This window comes from Biomphalaria glabrata, chromosome 3 (assembly GCF_947242115.1).
Source record: "Biomphalaria glabrata chromosome 3, xgBioGlab47.1, whole genome shotgun sequence".
Classification (NCBI taxonomy): domain Eukaryota; kingdom Metazoa; phylum Mollusca; class Gastropoda; family Planorbidae; genus Biomphalaria; species Biomphalaria glabrata.
In genome coordinates, this window is record NC_074713.1 from 8,245,703 (window position 1) to 8,258,297 (window position 12,595).

Consider the following 12,595-nt stretch of genomic DNA (forward strand, 5'->3'; position numbering starts at 1 on the left):
ACCCAGAGGCGGACTGGCTATATGGGCATTCGGGCAAATGCCCGGTGGGCCAGTACCTAAATGGGCCGGTAAGGCAACCTAAAGGGCCTCACGAATGTCACCATAGAAAGTATTAAATTTTTGAAAGGTTTTATAGCATTTTGTTGCTAAAGGGACCCTCTGAGCGTCGTGTTTAAAACACAACTTTAACAGACTCTTACAGTATAATGCTACTTTTCTCTAATCACATTTTCCGAAATAATGTAGGCTAATAGCCAACAGCCGTAGTAGGCTTCATACTTGAAGGGCCCCTACATACTTAGCCATTAAAAAGCAACATAACGCTTATATTTCTTATAAAGATATAGAGTTTACTGTGTGCATGCGTTAAGTTATCAATCCATTATCAAACTTAACAAATTGATTTTTAGGACAAGAAAAACTAGAATTGGATGCCTATTATATGATATTCAAGTTTGGGGCCGAATGGTATAGAAATGCCGGGGCCGATTTTGACAGCCAGTCCGCCCCTGTCCAGACCTGTCGAGATGGAGATCAGCAAGTCTGGGGCAGTCTAACAGAATATGAGACACGGTTTCCTCTTCTTCCCCGCAGCGGGGGCAACGTGAATCAAAATTTGGTCATAGCCATGAGAAATATAATCAAACAGGACAGTCCTGCACTGTGCCATAATAGCTTGCTCAGGCCTGGACAGCCTCCACCACGTGGAAGTGCGGTCAGGGCGCCTCATGCGCTCCCAGACTCCAAGGGCTTTTTGGGACTTGTCACAGCACTTTTCCATTTGTTTTTTAATTATAGCCAGAGCATGATGAAGACTCGCAGTCTGTTTGGTGGGTGATGTTTGCCCTCCCTGGTAGGCCAAGGAATCTGCAATAATGTTGCCAGTCACAAATAGGTACCTATTTGTTAATATATAGGCCTACTACTATAATAACCTTCACAACCAGTTTTCGAATCCTGGGATTTTTAATTTCGGGATCTTTAGGGCGCCTCTGAGTCCACCCAACTCTAATAGGTAGCTGCAGCAATATCATTTGGGAAAAAGTAAACGCGGCTGGTTGTTGTGCTAGCCACATAAAACCCTTTAATGTAGGCCACTGAAACAGATGACTTTTGTATCATTTGCCCTATAGATCGCAAGGTCTGAAAGGGGAACTTTACTTTTTTTTTACTACTATAATTGCGCATTAAAAAAATGATGTACCGGTATTCATATCTTAAAAGAGTTGAAAAGCACTAAAAAAATCTCGTTCAACCCATATGTTCGTCGTACTCAATACTACAATCTGCCCTCTGGCCTGCATTACAAACAAATAACTGGCCCGTTGTTATCTTATTTTTGAGTTTGAAATTATTTTATTTTGCTTTAAACCCCTATAGGATCTTGTTATCCGTATTCTTTAATATAGAAAACAACAACAAAAACAAAAAACGTCATGACTACTAGCTGCCCCGAGGGAATGTCATATGGGCAGGCGTTTTCTTTAGTCTGGACTATTTACATAATTTGTGCAAATAAGTAGTTATTAATATAAATAACATATGCTACTTTACATTTATTTAATGATGTTTTTAAAACAAAATTATACAGTGTCGCCATTTACTTCTCATTTTAAAATTCATTGTGTAGTGCAGGTAGGATTCGTTTAGGTGTTTAGAGTATGAAATCTAAGAATCATGTAGTAAAAATAAAATAGGGGGGTAAAAAGTTGCCTGCTTTAGTCGTTCATCTCAAAATTTTATTTGAACAAAGCTCTTTTTGCCATTTTCAGACCTTTGATATATCTCAAAATTTTCTTTATGATTCTATTTTTAACAAATTTGATTCTCATGTTAAATATAATGTAAATAAAGTAAAGATTGTATACAAGTCATTTTTTCCCTGAGTGTTAAGCCCACTGGTAAAGACCATGCATTGACTTTCTCCATATGCTTCAACTACAAAATCTTGCATTTCTTGTAGACTCTAGTTACATTGTTATCAATTAAGTGATTAAATAGTGGTACAATGATTTAAATTGTGGGAATTTATAAGTCATAAAAAATAATCAGGTGGGAATTTGATTTCCAAAAACCCAAGTCATTTTACCATCCCATATCATTACATATGCTTAAAAATAGATAGATCTAGATGTAATTCTATAACAAATGTGGTTTCAAACACTTTTTGAATAACCTCAATTGCTTTGGTATGATTACTTCAAATATGTTTGGAAGAGACATATTCATGTTTAATTATCGTTTCAAACTGTTTCAATACGACATTTAAACTGTTTGTAAACATTTTACCCATTAGTAAAATAGCCTGCATTTCAAAATTTTGAATTATTTTTTCTCGACTTTTTTTTTTTTAATATTAATTTGATGAGGTATCCTGTGCCTTTACAACAACAGTCAACATTAATAACAAAAGATAATCATTTGAACCAATAGAAATAAAAGTTACACTATTTTACTATAACTGCTACAGCCTCAATATAATATAATTCAGAACAATATGGCTTCTCACAAAAATGTCAGTATATTTCTCAATAAGAATAAAACCAAGAAAAAATACCTATATTGGCAGCCGAATTCTAATAACAAATAAAATTACGTAGTACACAGATTGACGACAAGAGCCGAATTTTTCCTTTTCCCTCCACCCACACCCTTGATACCAGCACAACTCTTCACTAAATAAAGAAAATGGCGTCCGTCATAGGTTCCGAAGTGGAGATACAAGAAGTTGAAGTTGATGCTATTCCAGTAGAAATGCCGATAGAGACAGTCGAAACGTCAGATGAAGTTTCTGTACAGCCAATGATTGCTTTACAACCTTTACCTGAATCAGGAGGAGAAGAAATAGTTTTACAAACTCGAGAAGAAGTTGTTGGTGATCCTCATCTTGTTTATTCGGACTCAATACCAGTGCCAGCACCTGAAATAGAAATTTCCACAGAGGAAGTAATTCCAATGAGAAAAGGAAAAGGAAAAAGAAAAGGAAAATCAAGAAATATTGTTCAAGGAGGCAATCTTGGTGTAAATGATTTAGGGCTCGGTGATACTTCTGTTAAGAAATGGGAACAAAAACAAGTTCAGATAAAAACACTCGAAGGAGAATTTTCAGTCACAATGTGGGCGTCAGGTAAGATTTTTTTTAACAAAGTATTTTCATATTAAAATCAAACTGTTCATAGGCGTTACTTATTTGATAAATACTCTTTATTTTAGCTAGATTTAGATCTAATTTAGAATAAGATGCAGACTACAATGCTACAAACGTAGCCGTCTAGGTCCAGTCTAGCGTCTAGCCTGATGTATCATTCTTTGTCATCCTTGAGACAATTTTAGAATGCTACCACCGGTGATTACAGCGTGTTTGATCGTGCCATATTGATGTATAATATTTGCCATGTACTTTTATTAACACATTTTATCATTTTTATACAATTTTGTAACATATTTGGGTTTGTTTTGAAACTAAGTCGGCCATTATGATTCTATGGGCGCCGCCATATTCTTCGTGAAAATGGCGGAGGGAAAATTGAAGATGGCTACCGACCGCCATTTTGACATGGTGGTAGTCATGATTCTATATATTTTATTTGTTTGTACTGCAATGGTATTTCATTTCTGATGGAAAAACTGGATAGTTATTATTAGTTTTGCAATAGTATGGTTTATGTTATATTATGTTTGGAATTCGCCACTCATATAGATGTATTATTTTAATGATATAAGTGGTATTTGTCTTGACCTTGAACAACCTTGGAGCCATTCGTAACGGCACATAGGGCGGAAGTGAAGTAAAAAAAAAAAAATAAGGCTAATGAAAAACGAGGCCACTGGCATGCGCAGTTAACATGCATTGGTTTACTTTCGCTTTCACTTTGTCTTATCTATTAACATTTGTTTTTCTTCAGTATATACTATAGATCTAGACTAGTATATGTGGACCTTATTTAGATGAGATTTGATCTTTCTAGAAAATAATAATAATGCTTGTCTTCTAGTCCGGTGTTAATAGATCTAGGATTCTAGTCCATCACGACTAGATCTAGATTTTTAGCATGCTTCAACAACTCAACTGTGAAAATTTTCTTTCATTCATTGTTCTGTACATAGACGGACATCGTCATAGATCTATAACTATAGATAATAGTATAGATTATAGATTTTAAATTTATCGTGACATTCATCCAGGCTTTCTATAGATAAAGAATGCCTGGCACTTTCAGGCAAAAGTATGAAATGACCACAATTTCTAATGCTAATGCATTCTTAATCATTCTAGATCTATAATATGAATAAATAACTAGTTCAACGTCAGGCAGTGTAGATGCTAGATGTAGATCTATAATTATTATAATATTATATTGAAAAATATAGATAAGTAAAATACAAAATGAAAAACAGCATTTCTTTAGATAAAATATATATGTGTATGTCTATAGTCTAAGTCCATTTTTCAGATTATCAAATGATTCCCTATAAAAACTAATTTTATTTTAAAATAGTAAAAAAAAAAATCATTTTGTTTATTCTGTTTCTAACTAGTCATCTGAGCAATTACATTTGCAGAAATATTTTGCATACTAAGCAGGTCAAACTGCCTACAGATAGGGAAGTACAATAAGTATATGCCTACTCATTATTTTTTATATATTTCTCCTAAAAAGAAAACATTATATAAAAATCAAGATAATAATGTTCTAATTAGTTTCATTAATTTATATTATGAAGGGGCAATAAAGAAACTGTCTATAGAAAAAAAAAAGAGTATTTACTATTCACATATACTTTTTCTTCCTTTTTCTGTCTTCATTTTTTAACAAAATATTTGTTTTGGGTAGTTAAAACTTAAGTTCACCTAACAACTGCACATAAATAATAGGACAAAGCATTACAAAACTATAGTTATATAAAATGACAATTCAATCTATAAAACTAATTTATTTAATGTAAAAAAATAGTAAATTATAGGCTTTAAAACAACAATATTAAGGGACGATGTGACTTTATAAATTTTTGTATCATTTACATAAGCAAAGATTACAAAGAGGAACTCCACAACTTTAATTTTCTTCAAATGTTAGTGAAAAAAAAATGCTTTTCAGTGGAGAATCCATTTGTAATCTTTTTTTCTCAGGATGGGACATAAAGCTGATTAAATCCACCTGACTGCAAGAATTTAAACCTAAAAGACCCGATTGTCACAAACAGATTTTGTTTCTTCCATTAAAGCTCACACACACAGTTTATTATAAAGTTTAATGTCATTACAAGTTCTATTTTTTTTTATATTTAAGCTGCTTCAACATTCTGTCTTTTCCTCAATGGCCTTATGAGCATCATTAATGGTGTCAAATAGTTTGGACATAAAATTGATAATTTAATTAAACTTTTTTTTTTACAATCATAAAAATGAAAAGCATTTTAGCAGCTTATTATTGGGTTTTTATTATTAGTCATATTAACCTTAATAACATATCATTCTTTTCTTGCATCTTTAATAAAACACAATATGAAACATCTTCTGAGGATCAATTTAATTTATTTACCTAGCATAAAAACAAGACAAAATTATTCAGATTTCTAAGAAACTATTGATATTAGTAAAATAATTAAATCATTGAACTAGAATCTATATTTCTGGATTAGATTACCATTTCAAGTTGTTCTAGTCATTCATAGAATTGAATATGTCGTATTTCATACTTTTGCCATAACATATAATTATGATGTGGGAGATTTCTTTTCAATTGAAACTGTATGTTAAAAGTCACTTGTCAACTAGATGTAAGTCTTAGATTAATCATGTATAAAAACCCTAATAGTTGAAAAAGCATTTTTCAAATTCTTGTTTTCCCTTTGATTTCTGAAGGGCTTGCAGAGTTTTAAAAAATGTTAACACTTTAAATAGATTTTTTTAATACTTTAATTTTTCTTTTTTAACATTTACAATCCTATTTCTGTATTAGATACATTAACTAGTTAATCAGCATTTCTTTTCCACTTTTTATGAAAATAAATGTTTAAATAAATTTTAGAACGGTAAAAAATATTTGGATCAAAACAAGCTTTTTAATTTGTTTTATCACAGCGAAATTAGTTGAATGAAAGAATGAACAAAGAGTAATACAATTAAGAAAAAAGAAAAATTATATTTTATAACTGAAAGAAAATATTTTCTAATAAACTAGTAACATTTTACAGAAGATCAATCTAAACTCGATGAAGACTCAGTGGCTGGTGATTCAGATGCAGACTTCACAGAGTATATGACAGGAAAGAAATTACCACCTGGTGGAATACCTGGCCTTGATTTAAGTGATCCTAAACAGCTAGCAGAGTTTGCAAGGTAGATATTCTCTGAAAGGCTGTATTTGCTGTAATTATGTACTTGTATAAACACTCTTAAAACTACTGCTTAGTGTATAGTTTATTGCTGCCCACAAACATTCACTAATGATAATATTTTAGCTCACTGACTTGTCCCTTATTTTGTACATATTTTTTAAAAAAGTTTTATTTGGTTAGTATGCCTAAAACAACAAAATGTGTAAATTTTAAATATAGGCTTACAGCAAAAGGCATTATGATTTATGTATATATTTTTTTTCAATTTTAGTATATTTCATTAGATATTTGCTTTGGTTGGGTGTTTTGTCGTTTTTTTTTGTTTTCTTTCTCTTGTTGGGACAGGATAAAGCCTAGGAAACCTACTGATGATGTACCACGAACAGTCCCATGTCCACACAAGGTACTTAAACTGTTTTTGAAATGTTTTTTAGCAAGGTGTGTATTTGTCAAAATAATTTACTTAGTATTATTAATGCTTTTTTTTCCCCTAACATTTATTATTATTTTATTTAACAAGGGCTGTAATAAGATGTTTCGGGACAATTCAGCGATGCGCAAACACTTGCATACACACGGTCCAAGGGTTCACGTGTGTGCAGAATGTGGGAAAGCCTTTGTTGAGAGTTCCAAATTAAAAAGACATCAGCTTGTACACACAGGAGAAAAACCTTTTCAGGTAAAATTGATTAGATTAAACATGTGAAATTTGTGTGCTAAACTAATGTTTTTGCCCTATGAAAAAAAAAAGAAAAGTAATAAAGTTCCTCTTTCAGACCTTGTGATCTATAGAGTAGATGATGTAAAGGTCATCTGTTTCTGTGGCTCATGGTCATTGAGGGTGTAATGTGACCAGCACAAGGACGAGGACTGGTCTTAGGCCACTGCAACTTATGCGGACACAGCGGGCCTTGCACTTTCATATGCCCTGTTCTAATTCTAGGTGTAAATTATTAAATTAAACCATTATAACTTATAGCAGAAATATAGCGGCCTCCTGATTCAAGGCAAATGAAAATCTCCTGAAAAAATAGGTAAAATTGTCACTTTATGGTGTCATTCAATATATTTTTTCTTAATTTAGTTTAGTTTGACTACATAATGTGCGCTTAGCTGTTTTTATAGGCTTGCTTAAATGTTGTTGTGCTGGTTATAGAGAGAATAATAACAATGTTTATAAAAAAACATACTTTTAAATTAAATTTTTCAGTGCACATTTGAGGGATGTGGTAAAAGGTTTTCTTTGGACTTTAATCTTCGCACACATGTCAGAATCCACACTGGTGACAGACCCTATGTTTGCCCCTTTGACGGATGCAATAAAAAGTTTGCACAGTCGACGAATCTGAAGTCACATATTCTTACACATGCTAAAGCAAAGTAAGTGGGCACTTGTAATGCTAGAGCTTTTACTTATGTATAATTAATGTATTGTGCTAAGAAATTCTTTTGTTGTATATTATTTTAGAGTTGACAGATCTTCAAAAACCATGTTAGTATTCTCAGATCAAGGCTCAGTGGATGGTGATCAGTGGTGAGTTTGTAGATATTTTCGACCTTTGTTATTACTAATGGGCTAGCAATAAGTAGACTATTACTAGTAAAAAATACTACTTCCAATGTTACTTGGTGGACACATTGAAACTAATTATTGGAAGTCAGATTGTCATAAAAATAGTTGTTAACATTTTGCATACCTTTGTATCCAGTTTATCAGATGATGGCTTATTGGTCTTTGATTCAAGAGGACAGTCAGCTTACCAAATCCCTGGTGCACAGTAGGTTAAATTTCTGTGTTAAATAACTTTTATTATCTAGTTATTTTAAAAGTTACAATTATGGAGAATATTGTTATGAGTTGTTATTCATTGGACTTCATTGTATTTTTACAAATTCTATAGTTTTCTTACCTGAATTTGAATAATACATTCTACTATTATCATTTGGGTGTTATATCAGTTATATAAATTGAATCACTCATCCTACTATGTAACGTGAGGGTATTACATAATACTTAAATTAAATCACTGTATTATGTAGCTTCAGAGATAAGATGTATTATGAATATAAATAAATAAATTATGACTGTATTATAAATATAAATAAATAAATTATGGCTTTTATATAGTGCTACTTTCATGTTTATAGCATGCTCAGAGCACTTTGGTCTAATCTCAGTTGTGGGGAGGGGGTATCTAGGAGAAGGTTTTTCCGTGCTGCCTTCAGGCGCTCAGTAAACACAACTCTGCTCGAGTCGGGTTTTGAACCTCAAGCCCCCTTCATAGGTAGCCAAGCCAAGTTCAAGCACACTTAGCCTCTCGACCACGCTTCCCACCATATCATATTATATCATATGTAGTAAAAGAACATCGTTGACACATCTAATTAATTAGAAAAAAATGTCATTTGAAACATTTCACCATTTAATAATTATGAGGTAATTTTTGTAACTTATTACAAAAGCATATTTTAATTTTTATTTGTAGGGCTGGTCAGGCTCTGGCATATGTTACCATTCCTCCAGAATCACCAGGATGGGGCTGAGCTTGTATCCACAGCAATGCATCTTGTAACTTTGGCAGGTAATATATAGAAAATTTAATTGTTGGATTTTGATCTAATGATTTTTGTCCTATGAAAAAAAAGGTTTAACTGGTGATTTTTGTCAAGGAATAGTTGACATTATTCATTGTGTAGTACAGACATTGTTTAAAACATTATTAGATTTTTGTCAACTTTAGTGGGTATCCGTAACACAATAGTACTGTTTGGTAGGCCCCCAACTAAAAATAATTTTGTTGACTATTTTCATCATTTATTTATAATGCAAAATAAAAATTGTCCATGCAATTTACATCAAACGTTTTTCCATTTTCTTTTTTAATGGGCATGCAGTTTTATTTCTGAGCATAGTTTTTAAAATCAAACAATTTAACCTAGAAAAGACCTGACAATCTGTCAACACTGCATCTTATTAAATTTGCAACCCACGTTAGAGCTTCCTTTTTAATAATCAAGCATGAAATGGTTAAATAATGCTAAAATAAGATGTGTGTGTTTGATTTTTTTCACCTCACAAATATTCTAGGTTAGGGTACAAAGTTCTGTTTTTCAACAGGAATATTCCTATTTTCATATGGGTTTAAAGATTTAAATAATGCTAGTAGCTGGTTAGTAAGAATGATCTTATCATTTATTGAGACACTTTTTTTTTTTTTTTTTTTTTTTTTTTAAGATAGAACTGAGTGTGTGGCATTGAAGACACCAAATGTACAGCATCAGGTTGTTCCCTGCTAGTCTCGCCTTGTTTGTTTTATCAATGTATAAACTCATCAGCTACACATAGAGTGTGTATCTTTACTTTAAAGCAGTCATTTCAAACATGGACAGCAATGATAGCTATGCTCAAATGTATCAGTGGTCAGTTATGGAAGCTGTGCTATGTGTATCGCTTTCTTTTAATTTTTTTCTATCACTCAAGTTGGACTAAAGATTTTATTTCTCTAGACTTTGGGTTCATGCACACTCCAAACATTTAAAAGATTCCCCTTATTTCCTTAAATCAAATTAAAAGTCTGGAACTTTCCATAAAAAGTTCAGTATATTTGTAATTGTTAAGAAAATGTCCTAACATCTGAAATAAATGCAAATGTTCTGAACTTTCATATAGGTCTTGTGGGAAGAAACAATGTTAATAATATAATGATGATAAAAAAAAATTACAAATGTGAAGAAAACAATTTATTGAAAGTTAATATTGAGCATCTCCATAATGACAACTATCTTAATTAAGGTCCACAACCATACTATTTTAAATTTATCAGCCAGTTGCCTCAAAAGAAAAAAAAAAGCCTATTAGCTATTTTATTACAGTTTTATTGATAGGGCTTGGGAGTAGTGTTGTATATAAACTGTAAATTCTTTTCATCATTTTTCACTTAAGGCTCTATTGAAATAAATGATTAAAATGTAATGTACCCAATTTCTTATTGAATATCTAGATACTTTGGAAAAGTTCTTCTAAACATTTTTCCTCCTGAAAAACTTATTTATTAGAAGATGCATGAATCCTATAGAACAATAAACTACAGAAATCCACTGGCTAGACTGGAGAATATACTTCCCCACACTGCCTTGATCAACTTTTTTTTTTACGCAGTTCAAATGTTAGTCTATTTTGTGAGGTTCATTTTTGTAAGTTGCTGATATTAATATGTAATATTTTTGTTGACACAAGACATGGATCTAAGTGCACATTATTAAGTACAGTCTTTGTTTGTTTTTCTTCAAGCTTAGTGCAAAGACGGCTTTGTTGGTTTTTTTTTTTTTTGAGTCACAATTACTTTTATTAAAAAATAAAATTGATTGTTCACCTTATGGTGTCAGCTCATTCTGGGCTTTATGCAAAATGGAAACCAATCATCTTGATTACAATTTTTAAAAATTAATAGGCTATGAATGGAAAAAAAAGTTTGTTATTCCAGAAAGCTTTTTTTTTTTTTCTGCTGAGCTCTACAAAGCAGCTTTCTTCCTCATCTGTTTAGCACTACTACTTAGCTGATGAGGATCTGAGATGGATTCATTTGGTAACTCAAAGTAAATGAAAAGTTTTGTAAAGGTAGGAACATTGGGTCAGGTTGGTTGAGTTTCAATATATTTACTTTCAAGTTTGTAATATTAAGTCATCAGTAAGTTTGTATTCTGTTCTTTCCAAAGTGTTGACTATGTATTGTCATTTCTCTAGAAATAAAAAAAAAGTTGCATTAGTGTTAATCAATTATAAATTAGTTGTTTGTGCTTAAGTGAAGAGTATAGCATGTCAGATAAATGCAGATCTTACTATTGAGCATCAATGTCATGTCATTGTCTTACATTGGTATACGTTTAGGGTCTGAGATCATTGCTATAATACTTTATTTACCATAATCTATTTTGCTTATGTGTTGGATAATAGTAATATAAAATGTTAATTATCTGCAACCAGGTATATTGTAAAAAAAATAAATAAATATATAACACAGCAGCAATGAATGTCCTTATTAAGCTCCTGAATGCTAGACTATATAGCCTTCATTTACATTTTGATATGATATTTTGGGTTTTTGACACATTTTTTTTTGGCAGTTTAGGCCATGTTGTGCCCAAAATCTCTCAAGGGTTATTCCCCCTTTATAGCTCAAGAGCTAAATGTTATATAAACTATTAAAAATAAGGAACATTCATAGCTCAAATGGTTAAAATAGTAATAATTATATAACTGCTGAAGACTCAACAGTTGAATTGTTTTTTTGTCAATTTTTTTTTATTACCAGATAGTCTTCTTTCAGAAATTGTATTGTATATGCTAAATATACTTACAAAAAACAACATAATTAGTCAAATGACTTGCACAATTCTTAATTTTGTAAAATGAATCAAACCAGTGTATGCTTTCTGCATTAATCCTGAGACATACAATGTGTTGATATATTTATTTATACTATTATTTGCTTGCAAATAATTGAACATATGAAGGATATTATCTAAACATTGTTAGTTAAGTTTGCACAGGTAAATGGTGCATTTGTTTGTTTCTTATTACAGTTGGAAATATGTTAATGCCATACAACAAATAAGGCAGAAAAGATGTGTACAATATTTATATCTGGTGGGGCTTCATTTTTTTTTTTTAGTCAGGTTAAGGTCAACCTGATCTGTTCTTCTGAGCCAATATTGTTTGTTAATACATTAGCACTTATTGTAAATAATGTTTCAAGAGTTTTCATTTTGTCATTGCGTTTATAATTACTGTGTAATACAATTATTTCATCTGCATACCTTGTAAATAAAAATTATTTCTGATTCAAATTTGCTTGTTTTAAAATTGTATTTTACTTTGTTAAATAATATCAAATTATGAAGTCTTGAACATGCATGTTTGCTTGTTATGATTTCACAGGTGAAAAATAAATGGGCCCTAAATTATCTCAACTTTAATGACAATCACTGATCCTGTCACTTTTTTGTGATCAGGACATGAAAGTGAAATGAATACATTTTTCTCCCATTACATTGTTGCACTTAGAGAACCTGTTATTTAATAAATATATCTTTATGCCTCCACTGTAATTCTGACTTCATACAAATGTAATTAAGTTAGCTGCCAATACTTTACATTCCATGGTCCTAAATGCTTTTCTAAAACTATTGATTGGGTTGAATTTTTTTTTGAAAGTGTACCAAGTTCAAATGGTGTAGACTGCAGTCAAATTCC

The 12,595-nt window shown here is 31.4% G+C and overlaps 1 protein-coding gene across 2 annotated transcripts; it reads left to right on the top strand.

Moving 5' to 3' along the window:
- The first annotated feature begins 2,634 nt into the window (after positions 1 to 2,634).
- LOC106079198 (transcriptional repressor protein YY1-like) lies at positions 2,635 to 12,229 on the top strand. Of its 2 annotated transcripts, none has more exons than XM_056023181.1 (9): positions 2,635 to 3,127; positions 6,199 to 6,342; positions 6,681 to 6,745; positions 6,863 to 7,021; positions 7,553 to 7,722; positions 7,811 to 7,876; positions 8,052 to 8,120; positions 8,829 to 8,924; positions 9,578 to 12,229. In XM_056023181.1, exons 1-8 carry the CDS (start codon positions 2,689 to 2,691, stop codon positions 8,884 to 8,886), a joined length of 1,170 nt encoding a protein of 389 aa, XP_055879156.1. In that variant the 5' UTR covers positions 2,635 to 2,688; the 3' UTR covers positions 8,887 to 8,924; positions 9,578 to 12,229. The 2 variants fall into 2 exon arrangements, with proteins under 2 accessions (XP_055879156.1, XP_055879155.1); XM_056023180.1 differs by having other exon boundaries at positions 2,636 to 3,127; positions 6,678 to 6,745.
- The last annotated feature ends 366 nt before the right edge of the window (positions 12,230 to 12,595 follow it).